Source organism: Capra hircus, chromosome 19 (genome assembly GCF_001704415.2).
Source record: "Capra hircus breed San Clemente chromosome 19, ASM170441v1, whole genome shotgun sequence".
In the NCBI taxonomy this organism is placed as follows: Eukaryota; Metazoa; Chordata; class Mammalia; order Artiodactyla; family Bovidae; genus Capra; species Capra hircus.
The window spans coordinates 36,913,514-36,931,503 of record NC_030826.1 but is presented as its reverse complement, the minus strand read 5'-3'; the positions used below and the strand labels follow the sequence as shown (position 1 = coordinate 36,931,503).

Here is a 17,990-nt window from a genome sequence, read left to right as displayed (position 1 = left end):
AGTGACAGGCGCCACGATTCAGTCTTCTTTTATTTACCAAGTATGCCAGAGGTCAAGTCACAGCTGATGAATCAAAATGCAGTGAATTTTTAGCAAATATAATTTATATATGTATTTATTTATAACTCTATTTATTTATTTTTGGCAGTGCTGGGTCTTTGTTGCTGCGGGGGCTTTTCTCTAGCTGTGGAGAGCGGGGGCTACTTTCTAGTTGCGGTCAGTGTTCAGGCTTCTCACTGTGGTGGGTTCTCTTGGTGCAAAGCATGGGCACAAGGGTCTCAGTAGTTGCAGCACATGGGCTTAATAACTGTGACTCTGGGGCTCCAGAGCACAGGCTCACTAGCTGTGGCACACGGGATTAGCTCTGGCATGTGGGATCTTCCTGGGTCAGGGAGCAAACCCATGTCTCCTGCATTGGCAGGCAGATTCTCTACTACCGAGCCAGTGGGGAAGCCCCTAATTCATATTTTTAAAAAACCTCTTTAAAGTAATGATTTCAGTTGTTGATTAAAAACAAGGAAGAAAAATGACAAATAAGGAACATTCCAAACTAGGAGTACTCCAAGAAACACACTGAAACCAAACGATTTCATCTTCTACAAGAAGTTCAGCTTAAGCATGGTACAAGACATGTCTATTTTACATATCTTTTGGAGACATCAATAGACTTACCTTTTATGAATGAATATTCATATTCATAAATATGCACTTACATGTGCAAACCAACATAGCTCAACATAACATAGTTCACACAACATAATTAGCACACCTCTTAACCTATCACAACATAGTCCTTTCAAGACACCAACCTGGTTCGAATACCGTGTTTTGTTACTTTAATACTACACCGTAGCATTCTATAAGCCTACCGCCAGGTAGGCAATATTTTCAATCAGCTCAGCCTCCTTTAAAGTTTGCATATTCCCATGAGCTTAGCCTCTTGACAAATTTAGTGCTGTCATCTCTCCACTGGTTTAGAAGCAAACTCACTCCTGGAGATCTTCCATTTCCACCAGTCTGAGTCATTATGGTTTTTGTCCCCAACAGCTGTACTAGAACCTGGCATCCTTTCAAACCTTAGAAAAGGACCTCTCTCTACTCCTGACTTTTACTTGATATCTCCCACCTTGACAGCGAAGACACCAGAATGAACTATATTACATGTCTTACAAGAGTAAATCTCAGTGCCAAGTCAGTGTTGACTTCATCTCCTTGTCAATCACCTATTAACAGATTCCCCTTTCCAATGGACCTGGGTTCCCACTAGTCCAGCGTCAGTTAAAATTTATGCTTTTGAAAGAAAATGTTAAGCCTGGTTTTGAAAATACCAAAGCAGGGGCTTAAAAAAACAGATAAATTGGTGAAAACTGTCCCTTCAGCCTCTACTGTATTTATTCTCTTGGGCAGATACCAGGTGAGTCTGAAACAGCCAGGTTCTATCCTGGAAAGTTTGCCCTCTTGGTGATAAGACCTACCTGAATATTTTTTTCACAGTCTGTTTGCTGGTGAAGGGACAGCTCACTTTCCAGGACAAACTTCTTGCCACACTTATCACAAATCTGCATGCGCCTATGAGTAACGTTCATGTGCTTCTCCAGGTACCAGCGAGTATTAAACACCCTGGGGCACTTCTCACAGGTCAGAGTCTCTTTCTCTTCACACTTAGCTTTCTGGACTGGTGCTTTGGGCTCCTTTGTGGCCCGCTTCTTACGCTTAGGTGGCTCTACACTCTTCCTACGACCTCTTGTAGCTCTGGGAGTAGGGGAAGTGGCAGCTGCGGCGACAGAGGCAGCTCTCCTCGTTCTCCTCTGTGTAATGCTGACCTTCTCCACCGTCTTCTCCTTTTTCTTCTGCCTTTCATTCTCTCCGTAGTCATTGCTGTCATCTGTGGCCTCTTCCTCACTCTCTTCCTCTTCCTCCTCACTGCTTGTCTTAAGAACAGGAGTCTCTTTGGACTGAGAAGAGACACCCTTCTCCCCTTTAGACACATTTAACGTTTGATTATTAAGGTTTACCTCCACTATGATCTGCTCCCTTTTGTAGGAGACCTCCTCCTCCTCCTCCTCCTCCTCCTCTGTGTCATCAGAACTCTCCCGGTCTGCTTTAACACCGTGCACGTCAGACACTGCTCTTGTCTCCCTGAAATACGGCTGCTCCTCTGTTTCATGGAGATGTGGCTTGCTCACCTTGGTGTCCACTAACACAGAATAAGGACTTCCTGATTCCCTTTTGTACACTTTGGTGGACAGGTCGAGTTCTTGGTTGGCACCATGATAAAAGGAAGATGGCACTTGACCACGGCGGCTATCTTCTTGTGCCATTCCTGCTCCGTGCACAGCACGGTTTTCAACCAGCTCCTGACAAGAGCTGGCTGTGTGGCTCATTAGTAAGTGGCCTAATGTATTAAGCAGTTCAGACTACAGAGAATAGGTTTAAAACAGGATAATCATTAAGACTCAAATCTTTTTCCATCCATGAAGAATCACTCAAACGGGGTGGGGCGGGGGAAGGTATTCCTAGAACCTCTGTGCAATTCTTCCAGTGTGTTGCAGCACCAATGCATAAGTCAAAAGGTTTGGTATTATGGCAAGAGCAGAGCACTAGTGATTTTCCTTTTGCAGAGAGCTGCAAGTGACTTGGAGCATCTTATCTGCAAAGAAAAGTAAAGAGAAAAAAGATCAGATATCTCTCACTTCCTTCTCATAGCATACACTGACATCATACAACAAACATACCTTAAATGATTAAACTCTTTATATATACAATTCTTTATCCTGCTCAAATGGTTCAGAGCGGGCCATCATTTTACTGCATTACATGAATTCAATAAACTTTTTGTTAGAATGTAAATTCTAAGACAGCAGGAGTCATTATCTGTCCCATTCACTGAGATATCCTTAGAGCTTAGTACAGTGACTACCAGCACTTAGCTGGTATTCATTACATACTTAATGATGCTTAGTGAACATGTTTTTGCATAGTAGTCGTTATCCTGGACATACTGACATGGTAGAATATATGGTCCATGTCCACAAGTTTACAATCTAGATACACAGTATGTGAGGTCCATGAAATACACAAGAACCTCATGCTGGCTGGCTTTCTTTTCAACATTAGACACCACCATCCACCACAGTGAGAGCTTAAAGAACAAAGGTAGTAGTGGTCTAGGCACTGTGGACCCGAAAAATAAAGCAGCTAACTGACGTAACAATAGAAGAGAGAAGAGATATCCCTGGCCTTAAATAATTTATAATTTAGTTATAGATATTATTGTTTTCAAGTTTATTAGAATAATTTCAAAGCTGCTAGGTATTTTAAAATTTGGTCTATGCATAGCTCTCTAGATTCACTCAATAACCAGATGATTTTCATGTGTCAGCTGCACAGAAGTCTAAGTTCTAAGAAACAGTAGCCATAAAGCTGATATGGTTCCAGGAAAAATAAAATCATCCATTAAAAAAAAAAAGATGAGACGGGTGCATAATTTGTTTTGTGACGTACCTCACATTGCTGCTTAGCCAACCATTTAACTTCTGAGTCACATAACTATTACTACAGGCATATACCCTGTCTAATTAACAAAATGAAGGAAACTAGTACTTACTGAATAGCTGCTGTGTGCACAAACGCTGTAAAGGTGCTCATTATTTGTTATTTCTATTTAATATCCACTACGAAACTTTGGGGTTGAGTTTTAAACTTATTTTAAAGCTTTCATCAAAGTAATCACTAATAAAAAAAGCATCCGCAGTTTCACAAATCAAATATACTGCAAGGTTTATAACAAAAGCAGCCATCCTCTGCCTACTCCATCCCATCTGAGTCCTTTACCTGAGACAAAGTGTTTCTTTCAGCTGTTCCTCTTCCCTTTCTCCTTGTATTTACTTTTATATTTCTAAACAATGTGGTTATATTTCTTTTTCTTTTTCTACATGGCCTATAGAGTCTCAGATCTCCCATCAGAGGTTGAGACGGGGCCCTTGACAGTAGCAGCGTAGAGTCTTAACTATCAGACCGCCAGGGAAATCCCTGTGATAATATTTCTATTTCTTGACTTTTTTGTAAAGTATTTATTGCTTACATTATTATGACTATAATAAGTAATTCACAACTATTTCTATCATTCCTCTGCTACTGTCTCTCTTCCATTTTCTAAAAAGGTATTTTAGGGAATTCCCTGGTGGTCCAGTGGTTAGGATGCTGTGCTTTCACTGTCAAGGGCCCGGGTTCAATCCCTGGTTGGGGAACTAACATTCCATAAGCTGTGTGGCATGGCCAAATAAATTAATTTACTTAAAAAATGTATTTTACTTTCATTTTAGTAAATTTTCAGAAAGCAGCAGTGATAAATGCCACCGTGCTTTACTTGACATCTTTATATTTATAAAAGAGGAAATTATGCCTATGAGAAGTTAAATAATTTGTCTAAGATCACGTATCTGTTAAATGACAGAAGCAATATTTGACCCCAGGCCTGACTCCAAAGCTTTATTTCTACTATGACAAATGACATTCCAAAATAATTTAAACTCAACTCTTCCTGTAACCATATAGCTTTTTAATCAGTGTTATACCTTGCATTTTAAGTAGGAAAATCACAGTAGCTTTATTTTGTATTGCCCAAACTTCTGAAATAATGTAAACTACTATAAGCACCAGTAAATAAAACTGACCCACATTAATTATCCAAATTAAGCAAGGGAAGATGGACAGTAAAATTCAATTAACCAGCAAAAACAGGAATAGAACAAAATCATGAAGGAAAATAAATGAAAGGATATCCTCTATGGTAGTCATCCATGTGTTCTTCCCAAATATCCTGGCCCTCAGCCTTCTGGACACGTGACAGGCCTGCACTTTCTGACTCTGCCTGTCCCCAGTAGTTGGGTGGGGCCACAGGACTACTTGCGGCCAGCACAGTTGAGTAGAAGCGACATGAAGAGCAACATGAGACCCTCCAGGCCTCTCCTCCCACCGTGACAGCGACCAGCAAGCCTCAAAGTGATGACTGCTATGGCTGCTATCAAGCTAGGACCCTGAGTAACACAACGGCCCACAGGATATGCACCGTGCAGCAATCATTAAAATTCTTTTGTATTTTATTTAACTTGAGGGAGAACATGATTTCAAAGCCACTGAAATCTTGTGTTGTGTATTACTGCAGCATAATTTGGGTCTCTCCTAGCTGATACAGGTGGAATCCAGAAGTGTGGTACTGTCTCATCAAAAAACCTAAAGTATATGGTGAAGGCTAAGGAGCTAGAGAGAAGGAGGTTAAGGAAAAACTTATCAAAGGCTAAAAGGATAGCAGCTCATAGTGTGCAGTGGTGAAGAGAGCTAATATGCCTTGAGAATTTATAGCTCTAGTGGGAAAATGGACCATTAAGAGACTGTGTTGGTTACTGCTGGCTGTATTTAACAAATTATTGGATGAATTCAGAAAAGAATTCATCAGTTTCCAGCGATTTGTGGGGTCAGAAGAATCAAGTGCTTAACCCAAAACTGAGAAGGTCTCTGAGCTACAAATGTTGATCAGAGTTCAGTCTTGAGGCAAGAATCAAATCAAAGATTCGGCCTTTACAACCACTGATAAAACCTCCCAATTGATTAAGGTACTGCTGAATAAAACAGCTTTTCTAAAAAAAGACTAAAGAGGGGTTCTCTCATCAAAACAGCCTCTTAGTCTGTTTTGCTACTAAGCATGTTGCTTTGACGTGAATTAGTTCAAATGCTATTAGTAAATAAGGAAATGATGTCAATATAACACAGAAGTTAAGCTGGTTTATATGCATTGTTGGAAGTAACCAGGAAAAAGCTTTCCCAAATTTAAAAGAAAGCCTTAGCAATATATGAAAACACTAAGAAAAAAGCTAAACATCCCGCTTATGTACCTTCCTTTAATGCAAGTCGTGGCTGATTCAGTTGCTTCATGAACCACTGCATTTTCCACTTTATATCTGGTGAAGCTGAGGATATATGTTTCTCCTCCTGTGTTTAAAGAAGACAGTTTTTGACTGCTGAATCATACACCACACCACAGATCAAATTTTTACCGTAATAAAATTAGTTTCTATTGTAAGTGAATGTCTTGAAGACTCCAAAGTCTCAGAGGAAGAAACAAGCATTCTGGAGACTGAGTCTGTAAAGCTTCAGCCAACTGATGCTGACTGCATATGCCAGTGGAGATTTAATACGCTATCGTTTTTATTTTAATTACTTTATTAGTGCGCTGGTTACAGTGGTCCACAGATTTTGAGTCTGCAAAATCCTATTTTTTCCTATAAACCCTGTTTATTTTAGTGTGCAATTTTGCAGAATTCAGGAAAGCATATATGGCATTATAGCAGAAATACCTGTACTCAAAATTAAGTCAAGAAAGAAGTATGAGACCAATAAGGCAGAGCCACACAACAAATCTATGAAGTATGGTTAGAAAGAATTATGGATGTGGCTGCCGTCTATGGGGTCGCACAGAGTCGGACACGACTGAAGCGACTTAGCAGAAGCAGCAGCACCACAGCACGTGGAGCTGACTGGAAATAAGTAAGTAAAAAGCCAACTAAGTTTTTGAGGGTTATACTGCTAAAAGAACCACCAGCCTACACTTGAGAAGCTTTGACTATTCAAGACTTTTTCTTTTTGGCCATACCATGTGGCATGTAGAATTTCCCTGACCAGGGGATCAAACCCATGCCCCTCCTCAGTGGAAGCGGAATCTTAACCAGTGGACCACCAGGGAAGTACTCAAGACTTCTAAAAATGATCTTTGGGTTCCCAAGCATCCATGGCAGGAAGTGGATTTAAAAAGCTGTTCATCCCCTTAAGGGGGAATACTCCTCATTGTCCGTTTGGAATACAGCCAAGGAACAGAACAGGAAAACAGGAGGAGGATCAAGAAGATTAAGCCAGGGAGCAGACAACTGAGTTAAGGAGCAAACTCGGGATCTTGTCAAGAACATTCATCATCCCTGGAGGGGTCCCTTCAATGACTGCTCAGAGGGACTGCAGTGTTTGCTGTATGTCTCTTGTGCTTCCCTTTTCCAAACGGGAGTTGTTTTTTTTTTTAAATCATCCTGCCACTAGTCACCACGGTACATTGTTTGTGAGGGCAGCCAATCATTTGTCAATTTTTCTCTTAAGTCTATGGATCAAAAAGAGCAACATTTGGGCCCTATGTAGAGATGACCAAGCATCATCTCACGAACAGACCACCAGGATCACATCCTTGCATATCTGCTCAGAGATCCTGGACTTCAAGGTTAATGTCATGATTGGACAGGAACTTAGGGTTTCCTACCTGGGGAGGAAGTGAGTATATTTTTCCTGTGTGAGAGAGCAGATCAACTAACTGGTGGCCAAAAGAATGGTGCTATTAATCAAATATTTTCAGCTGTCTGCCTGGCATAGGCATGATATGTTTCCTGGCCCTGCCTAGTTACATGGGACCATCACGTTGTGAAATAAGCAATGTGAGTCACTTCTGAGCTGATGAGAGACCCTCTGGGCTTCATTTCCTCTTCGCATGATGACCAGCAGAGTACAAAAAGGTGGCTGGTGGTTCCATCAGCCTGGGTCACTGAGTGGCACAAGCAGAGCTCCCCTGCTGATCCATCATGGCCGCGAAGTGAGAAGGAAAATTCCTTCATTGTTTTAGTGAACACAACAGCTAATGCAGTTCTTTACGAATATATATACATACATCAACGGTTTCAGTCTTCAGCTAGACAGAATTGCTAGGTGAAAGTTAAAAAATCAGAAAGAAAATGAGATCAATTCTCTACTTAATAAGTTAGAAAATAAGACTTTTCTTTTTTTTTTTTTTTTAAATTAGACTTAAAGGGCTTTATCCTATTTTTTTGTGGGGGTGGTACTGCATGGCTTGTGGAATCGTAGCTTTCTGAGCAGGGATTGAACCTAGGCCCTGGAAGTGAAAGCAACGAATCTTAACCACTGGACACCAGGGAATACCCCTCCCCTCCTTTTCTGGCTTTATTCTATTTTTAACGAGGTACATATATATGGGAGCTTCCCTGGTGGCTGCAGTACAAGAGATACAGGTTCAATCCCTGGGTCAGGAAGATGCCCTGGAGAAGGAAATGGCAACCCCCTCCAATATTCTTGTCTGGGAAATCCTGTGGACAGAGGAGCCTGGCAGGCTACAGTCCATGGGGTTGCAAAAGAGTCAGACACAACTTACCTACTAAAATTAGCAACACATATATGGATTCCCATAAGAAACTGAAAGTGACATCTCACTACTAATAAAATCAGGAAAGTTCATAGAAACATCAATAAATGACATTGTTACAATATAAGAGGCAGTCTAATGGTTCACTCCGAAATACGTATGGGCTTTCTGCTCACATTTTACTTTCTTCATTTGATTTTGGCACCTTTTCCCTTGTCTGAGTTTTGATGATAATCTTCTTGTATTTTCTTTTCAGAAAACTTAAAAATATCTCATAAGGGCACAACTGAGTAATTTTTAAAAAACCAAAACCACATTAGGGAAATTAAAACCTTCCATGTTCCATTATCCAACTCCTCATGTGTAACTGAGGATAGAGGTCTATCCTTACTTACAGAGAAGAGTTCTAACTTACCTATTACAAATCATCTTAGCTTAGTTTTTAAGAAGACTAAGTGAATATATTGAGCTCTAAGAAACTAAAGATAGAAGAGGCAAATGAGAAATAACTTTCACTGAAATTTAAAGCTGTTCTATAGTATTAAGACAACATAAGGCCATCAGTTCTTAAAGATAATTTTCTAAAGTGTCATAAAATAAATTCCAAAATAAAGTGGGTCATTCTTTAGTGTTTTGTTATAATTAATGTATATAACTTGGGGGGAAATGTAGTTTGTATGTCAGGGGTACACAAGCTGAGAAGCAGTCAGTCCTGGTACTCTATTAAGTTGGACCAGCTATCGGGAAGAAAATACAATTTTTTTAAAAAGTTGGAAAATACGTCAGCATATATATAGATAGTAAAGTACAGCTTTCAGAATGTGCTTTTTTCAATGCCATTTCCCCCCGAGTGGACTACAGAATAAGTTTATGCAGTCCTCAAGGAATTTAGTTTTAAAAGGAAAATAATTAATTTTGTTTCCTGAAAATTTTAAGTTAATTTCAACAAATTTAACTTTTTTTTCTACTAAAATATGTACCTGTGCATTCTCCTTGTATGTTAAAAAGATTCTATTTGGGATGAGTCTTTTCAAGTTGAAAAGGCAGTCTTGTAAGGTATATCAATCTGATACCTCTGCTTACTCCAATTCTTCAGAGCCATGGCCCCTGACCTGTTTCCAAAGCTCAAACCACCCATGTGCTGCCAGACCCTGGTCCTGCCAAACAGAGAGGTTTCTAAAGCATACAACTACCTACAAGGCTCGGGCCAAAAGTAAAACCATCAAGAAATGGAAAGGAAAAAGGAGGGAGAGATAAATATGTATCAGCAAAGTTCTTTTGAAAAATAATCCATTAGGAAGAATGGATGAGATGGGTTTATGATAGCAAGGGTCTGATGTTTTTAGTCAAAGCTTTCTTGGTTTTGCTTAAGGCTATTCATTTCTTTCTTACTGGGAAAGTATGTTAGGGACACATTTATCAAATAACAATCTCAAAGTCTTTGGATGGTCAAATAATTATTTAACAACTACTAACTATATGTTTAATATAAATTAAAAAAGTAGAAATCTGAAAGTTTGGAAGATAAATTGCATTCGGGGGTAAAATCAGGAAAGTTCTGTAAAGGATAGTACATTTCAGAAAAACCTGAAAGGCAGGCAGGTTTCAGACTGGCAGAAATGAAGGCAGAAGAAGTCCTTTCTAGCATAGGGAAATAAGAATGGGCTAACAGTGAAGTACACTCCTGAACAAGAGACAGTATAAGTTGTTTAGTTTTACTAGAATATAGGGCTTGAGCAACAAGAGATGGCAAGATAGGTGAGTTACTGTCATATAGTGACAAGCCTTAAACCCTGGGCTGAAGAGTTTGTAGTTAATATGGATGACAAAATAGAGCAAAGGTTTTCCAAGAAGGAACTAATATAATTAGAGTCATGTTTTAGGGGTCAAATTATATCATAACAAACAACTGTAGACCTATATTTAAGTATGTCTTTGAAATATATATATATGTGCTGTGCTTAGTTGCTCGGTTGTGTCTGACTCTGAGACCCCATGGACTATAGCCTGCCAGGTTCCTCTGTCCATGGGCATTCTCCAGGCAAAAATACTGAAGTAGGTTGCCATGGCCTCCTGCAGAGGATCTTTCCAATCCAGAGATCTAACCCAGGTCTTCCACATTACAGGTGGATTCTTTATCATCTGAGCCACCAGGGAAGCCCAAGAATACTGGAGTGGGTAGCCCTATCCCTTCTCCAGGGAAACTTCCCAACTCAGGAACCAAACCAGAGCCTCCTACATTGTAGGAGGATTCTTTACCAGTTGAGCTAACTGGGAAGCCCAACATATACATGGTAAAACAAATATACAATTAAGAAAACCAGAATAAATTTAAAATATGTAAATAAATTGAAGTAGAAAAAAACTAAAGTAGGAAAATAAGATAATACTAGGAATTAGGATAAAAACAAAATGAAAACACAATTTTATTCTAAATCCTATATTAGTACAGACTAAAATTTAAAATATCCAAATGACAACTTTAAAGAGTTCTTTAAAGAATGCATTCTTTATGAAATAATTAATTCCCTACTTAGTGATTAAACTGAGTTTAAGACTCATGTTCACACTAAAATCTTTATATATATATAATATAAATATAAATATATATAATATAAATATAAATATATAAATATAATACTGCAGGTTCTACTTTCAGTAGGCCTAAAATAAGTGATATCTTACCATGTCCTGTTTTTTCCTTAAAAATAATCTGTGAAAGCAGCCACTATGAAAACCAGTATGGTGATTCTAGCAATTCTACTCCTGGGTAATTATCTGAAGAAAATGCTTATGTTCATTGTAGTATTATTTACAATAGCCAAGAAAAGGAAGCAACCCAAGAGCCCATCGATATATGAATGGATAAAGAAGATACAGTGTATGTGCACATATGTGTATGTGCGTGTGCACACACATGCACACAGACACACACACAGAGGAATATTACTCAGCCACAAAAAAGAATGGGCTTCCCTGGTGGCTCAGTGGTAAAGAATCTACCTGCTAATGCAGGAGAAATGAGTTCAATTCTGGGGTGGGGAAGGTGCTCTGGAGGAGGAAATGGCAACCCACTTCAGTATTCTTGCCTGGGGAATCCCATGGACAGAGAGGAGCCTCGCAGGTTACAGTTTATGGGGTCACAAAAGAGTTGGACATGACTTAGCAATTAAACAACAAGAACAATGAAAAAGAATGAGATCTCGCCATTTGCAACAGTATGGATGGATCTAGAGGGTACTATGTTAAGTAAAGTAAGTCAGACAGATACTGTATGACTTCACTTATATGTGGACTCTAAAACACAAAACAAGTGAACAAACGTAACAAAACACAGACAGAGTCTCAGATACAGAAAACAAACAGGTGGTTGCCAGAGGGGTGGAGGATGGGGGGAGAAGAAACAGGGGAGGAAGGTTAAGACGCACAAACTATCATTTACAAAATAAATGAATCAGGAGTGTAAAATGCACAGTGTAGGAAATATAGTCAATAATTATGTAATATCTTTGTTTGGTGACATATTTGTAACTAGGCTTATCGTGGTGAAATTCATAGAAATACTGAATCACTATGTTGCGTACCAGGAACTAACATAATGTTTTAGATCAATTATAGGTCAAAACCAAACAAACACACTCACAGAAAATAGGATCAGATTTGTGGTTACCAGAGGCAGGGCATGGGAGGAGGGGGAACTGGATAAGGTGGTCAAAAGGCATAAACTTCTAGTTATAAAATAGTTAAGTAACATACAATATGATTAATATAATTAACACTCCCATACATTATACATGAAAGTTGCTGAGAGTAAATCCTAAGAGTTCTCATCACAAGGAAAATTTTTTCTATTTCTTTCATTTTGTGCTTATGTGAGATGATGGATATTCACTAAACTTATGGTAATCATTTCATGATGTATATACGTCAAATCATTATGCTGCACACCTTAAACTTATACAGTGCTGTGTGTCAATTACATGTCTATAAAACTGGGGGGAAAATCTTAAGAAACCTTCTGGTATACAGTTGGCGCCCCCTATCCAGGGGTTCCACATCCACAGATTCAACCAACCTCACATTAAAAATATATATATTTGAAGGCGAGGGTGGTATGCTTTGAGAAATAGTGCTGAAACATGTATATTACCATATGTGAAATAGATCACCAGTCCAGGTTCCATGAATGAGACAGGGCACTCAGGGCCTGTGCACTGGGATGACCCTGAGGGATGGGATGGGGAGGGAGGTGGGAAGGGGGTTCAGGATGGGGGAACACATGTATACCCATGGCTGATCCATGTCAGTGTATGGCAAAAACCACTACAATATTGTAATCAGCCTCTAATTAAAATAAATTAATTTTATAAAAGAAAAAAAATTTTTAATTGCGGAAAGTTCCAAAAAGCAAAACTTGAACTTGCAGCACCCAAGCAACTATTACACAGCATTTACACTGTGTATACCTAGTACAAGTAATATAAGTACTTAGAGATACCTACAGGAGGATGTGCACAGGTTATATAAATACTATATACCATTATATACAAGGAAGCATCCTTGGATTTTGGTATCATGGGAGTTCTGGGATCAGTCCCTCACGGATACTGAAGGATGACTTTACCTTGTGGTATACACCAGAGGTCTGAACTACTTAAGATGATAAACTGCTACATAATTTTAATTAGTAAGAATCATTTAGACCCCTCTGTCCTTGTTCTTTTATATAAAACAAAGCCATATTATTATGACAAAGAATGCATGATCAACAGCCTTAATGATGGGATTGATAACCAGGGTTCATTTTTAACCTAAATTTTGGTATTGTCAACCCTAAATTTTAGTAATCAATGTTTCAATCTGCTAATCTGGAAGATGGGAGTTAAGAAAACAAACTGCAAAACTTGGTAAATTCTACTCTCTGATCTATGAAACATATATGGTAGTGGAGATAATTATACACATTTACATACTTTACATATTATATAAAGCACATTTAGCATACATTTGTTAAACATTAACTAAGTGCCTACTTTCTAAAAGTGCTCACAAAATTGATCTGGGTTACACAAGAAAAGCTACAAATACCAACACATAAAAGGCAACTTTACAACGAACAAAACCTCAAATGTATATATCACTGAACCATACTTTAGATGAACGTCATAAAGTGTTCTCAGATGCCTGTATTTTATATAGTTGAAAAATGTAACTAATTTTAATGCTGTCTTATCTAACAAAAGTTAATATGTCAAGTAATTATTTTTTAAGCAGTCCATTTAATCCATTAACTGTTAAACATGAAATTGAGAAATACCTGTCACCTCCAACTTTAAACAAACCTTCTGTAAAAATAAAATTTCACTGTGGTTTCTTACATATGCATTTAAATGAGACTGTCACTGTGTTTCTTGGTAACATGCGAGTGAAGCCAGCGGAAGAGGACAGGGAGAGGCATTCTTCCTAGGTACTACCTGATTACCTTCAAGCATCAACAGTCTCCACATTTCCATATAAGACAATAAAAACTAAAGTGCATTACTCATCACACTGTCGGCTTAAGCAACCTCCAGTTCAGTTCAGTTCAGTGGCTCAGTCGTGTCCGACTCTTTGCGACCCCATGAATTGCAGCACGCCAGGCCTCCCTGTCCATCACCAACTCCCAGAGTTCACTCAAACTCACGTCCATCGAGTCGGTGATGCCATCCAGCGGTCTCATCCTCTATCATCCCTTTTTCCTCCTGCCCCCAATCCCCCACAGCATCAGAGTCTTTTTGAATGAGTCAACTCTTCACATGAGGTGGCCTAAGTACTGGAGTTTCAGCTTTAGCATCATTCCTTCCAAACAACACCCAAAGCTGATCTCCTTTAGAATGGACTGGTTGTCAAGAGTCTTCTCCAACACCACAGTTCAAAAGCATCAATTCTTCGGTGCTCAGCTTTCTTCACAGTCCAACTCTCACATCCATACATGACCTTAACTTTCACCAATAACCCTCTGCTGCTACTACTAAGTCGCTTCAGTCGTGTCCAACGGCAGCGCACCAGGCTCCCTGGTCCCTGGGATTCTCCAGGCAAGAACACTGGAGTGGGTTGCCATTTCCTTCTCCAATGCATGAAAGTAAAAAGTGAAAGGGAAGTCGCTCAGTTGTGTCCGACTCTTAGCAACCCCATGGACTGCAGCCTACCAGGCTCCTCCGTCCATGGATTCTCCAGGCAAGAACACTGGAGTGGGTTGCCATTTCCTTCTCCAATGCATGAAAGTGAAAAGTGAAAGTTAAGTTGCTCAGTTGTGTCCGGCTCTTAGCGATGCCATGGACTGAAGCCTACCAGGCTCCTCCATCCATGGGATTTTCCAAGGCAAGAGTACTGGAGTGGGGTGCCATTGCCTCGTCTGAATTCTGTCTAGCTTTGACCAAAGATTGTTTTATGGAACAGTTATTGCATTTAATGTGCTCGTCCATTTTCAAAATTGCTATCAATGTGAGTATCTTGGTCATTATTAGTTGATATCCTGCCTATGAGAAGGAGAAAAATTAGACGTGAAAGGCCTTGTGCATCTTATATTTCTTAAACTCCTAAAGATAATACGTTAAGTTAGAACTGAGACCTATTTAGCAGGTACAGATGTTCATACATGGCTACGTATATGGAAGCCATCATGAGAGGCCTATGTGTATGCTGACTAGATCACTGTGAACTTGAATTAAAAGCTCATTTAGAAAATGAAAATCAAGAAATTCTCTCATTACATTCATCCATGATACTTTACAAAAATAAAAATTGCAATATTCAGATGCATGACCAACACCAGGAAATTATAGAATTTATATATTTGACCTGCATACATGCCTGTTCAGTCATTCAGTCACACCCTACTTTTTGTGACCCCACAGACTATAGCCCACCAAGCTTCTCTGTCCATGGGATTTTCTCAGGAAGAATACTGGAGTGGTTACCATTTCCTCCTCCAGGGCATCTTCCTGACCTAGGGATCAAACCTGAGTCTTCTCCACTGGTAGGTGGATTCTTTACCACTGAGCCACCTTGGGCTGGGATATTTGACCTACCAAAAGACAAAGGATTGTTTGTGTTTTCTCATTGTTGTTGCTGTTGTGGTTGTTCAGCTGCTTAGCATATTGGATTCTTGGCGACCCCATGGACTGCAGCACACCAGGCTTCCCTATCCTTCACTATCTCCTGCTCAAATTCGTGTTCATTGAGTCACTGATGCCAGTCAACCATCTCACTCTTCGCCCCCTTCTCCTGCCCTCAATCTTTCCCAGCATCAGAGTCTTTTCCAATGAGTCAGCTCTTCGCATCAGATGGCCAAAGTTTTGGTGCTTCAGCATCAGTCCTTTCAATAAATATTCAGGGTTGATTTCCTTTAGGATTGACTGGTTCGATCTTCTTGCAGTCCAAGGGACTCTCAAGAGTCTTCTCCAGCACCACAGTTTGAAGGCATCAATTTTTCGGCGCTCAGCCATCTTTATGGTCCAACTTTCACATCCATACATGACTACTGAGAAAAAACACAGCTTAGACTATATGGACCTTTGTCAGTAAAGTGATATCTCTGCTTTTTAATATGCTGCTAGGTTGGTCATAGCTTTTCTTCCAAGGAGCAAGTGGTTTTTAATTTCATGGCTGCAGTCACCATTCCCCAGTGACTTTGGAGCCCAAGAAAATAATGTCGGTCACTGTTTCCATTGTTTCCCCATCTATTCGCCATGAAATGATGGGACTGGATGCCATGATCTTCATTTTTTGAATGCTGAGTTTTGAGCCAGCTTTTTCACTCTTCTCTTTCAAGAGGCCCTTTAGTTCTTCTTCACTTTCTGCCATAAGGGTGGTGTCATCTGCATATCTGCGGTTACTGATATTTCTCCTGGCAATAGTGATTCTAGCTTGTGATTCATCCAGCCCGGCATTTTGCATGATGTACTCTTTGTATAAGTTAAATAAGCAGGGTGACAATATACAGCCTTGATGTACTCCCTTCCCAATTTTGAACTAGTCTGTTGTTCCATGTCCAGTTCTAACTGCTGCTTCTTGATCTGCATATAGGTTTCCTAGGAGGCAGGTAAGGTGGTCTGGTATTCCCATCTCTTTAAGAATTTTGCACAGTTTACTGTGATCCACACAATCATAGGCTTTAGTGTAGTCAATAAAGCAGAAGTAGATGCTTTTCTGGAATTCTCTTGCTTTCTCTATGATCTAACAGATGTTGGCAATTTGGTACCTGGTTCCTCTTGCCTTTTCTAAATTCAGCTTGTACCTCTGGAAGTTCTCAGTTCACATACTGCTGAAGCCTAGCTTGAAAGATTTTGAGCATTACCTTGCTAGCATGTGAAATGAGTGCAATTGTATGGAAGTTTGAACACTTTTTGGCATTGCCCTTTGGGACTGGACTGAAAACAAATAAATGAAATGAAATGGGCTGTTTGGACACTAATACTTCAAAGAGGGTCCAAAAGAAAAGATGAGATTAGGTACTCTATATAAAAATGACATTATTGATTTACTGGACAGGTCATAAGTGATGAACTGGACTCTTAACAGGAGTGATGCAATGAGACTGAGTGGAAAATTTAAAACCACCCACAGTACTAAGGTCACAGGATTTAAACTGGCACTGTTTTGGGCTCTTCCATACCACTGGGCAGGTTACTTCGCCTTTCAAACCCTCAGATTTCTCATCTACATACTTAAGGGCATCCCTTCCACCAGCGCCACTTACTGTTTGCACTACTGTTTCTTTCCATTCTCTTGCCTATTTCATCTGGTCACCTAATGCTGCACAGTAACCCCATGTTTTCAACATGAAGGGCTATCATTTACACTCCCCTTGCCACTCTCATGATGCCCCTTCCATGTCTGCATGCAGCATTGTTTTTAAAAGCTGTGTTATGAATTTGCATTTAGGTCATACTTTAAAAAATTTTTGTACTAACCAAATATAAACACATAGCCTACCTTAATTTTTCAGTTAGGCTCTCCAGCTTTTACCATAATTTCCATTTGACTTTCTGAACACTAAAATTAGTTTATTAATCTCAGGATGGGGATGCCTGGGTTAAGGGTATATATTACCTACAGTCTTGAAGGAAGCATGACACTAAATGGGACTGGCTCATAGCCTGAACCACAGTATAGGTAACTTATTCCAAAACCAACACTGGGTCCACCACACTTTCTCAGAGTAGAGAGAGATATGACCATGTTTAACACCATCCCTTGGATGATTCAATTCTCAGCCTTGATCAGAAGGCATTTATGACAACATGCCAAATAGGATGTAGAAGAAATCTATGAAGCCTCAGATACCTGCCATATCCATTGCTACCTTACTTTTAATGGTCCTTAAAAAAAATAAGTTGTCGGCTGAGTCAAACAAAACCAGGCAGCAATGCCACAACTGTGTCAAAAAGGTAGAGACACGCGGTAACAAACCGACCCCATGGCTCTTCCCTCCCTTTTGGGAAGTACAGCTGAATACAGAGAATAGGTTGATACTGGGATGTGGGTTGTAACCCAAACCACACTGAGCTATGGTTAAAGAATTGTCACGAGACACCCAGTGAGTCACAGCCTTGGAAGTGACAGGACTCTACCAAAACTGCTGCTACTCAAACATAGGGTTTATTTGTGAATGCCCAGATATCCTTCCTTCCTCTAAGGAGAGAAATGTTTAACTTTTTTTTTTCTGATTATTAAAGGCAAAGTTTGCAGGTCAAATGGGTTTATACACTAAGTGTTTTCTGTCCAGTTATAGAACTCTACTCTTCATTCACATTTG

The 17,990-nt window shown here is 39.6% G+C and overlaps 1 protein-coding gene across 4 annotated transcripts in view; it reads right to left on the bottom strand.

Moving 5' to 3' along the window:
- The window catches only part of ZNF652 (zinc finger protein 652), a 66,015-nt gene that overhangs the window by 19,208 nt on the left and 28,817 nt on the right, over nt 1–17,990 (bottom strand). For 2 of the 4 annotated variants that reach the window (XM_018064918.1, XM_018064917.1), the window contains exon 2: nt 1,476–2,650. In XM_018064918.1, coding sequence (XP_017920407.1) covers nt 1,476–2,384 — 909 coding nt within the window. In that variant the 5' untranslated portion in view covers nt 2,385–2,650. Of the gene's footprint in view, nt 1–1,475; nt 2,651–5,894; nt 6,097–17,990 lie in introns of those variants that run through there. The other 2 variants (XM_018064915.1, XM_018064916.1) reach the window with 2 other exon arrangements.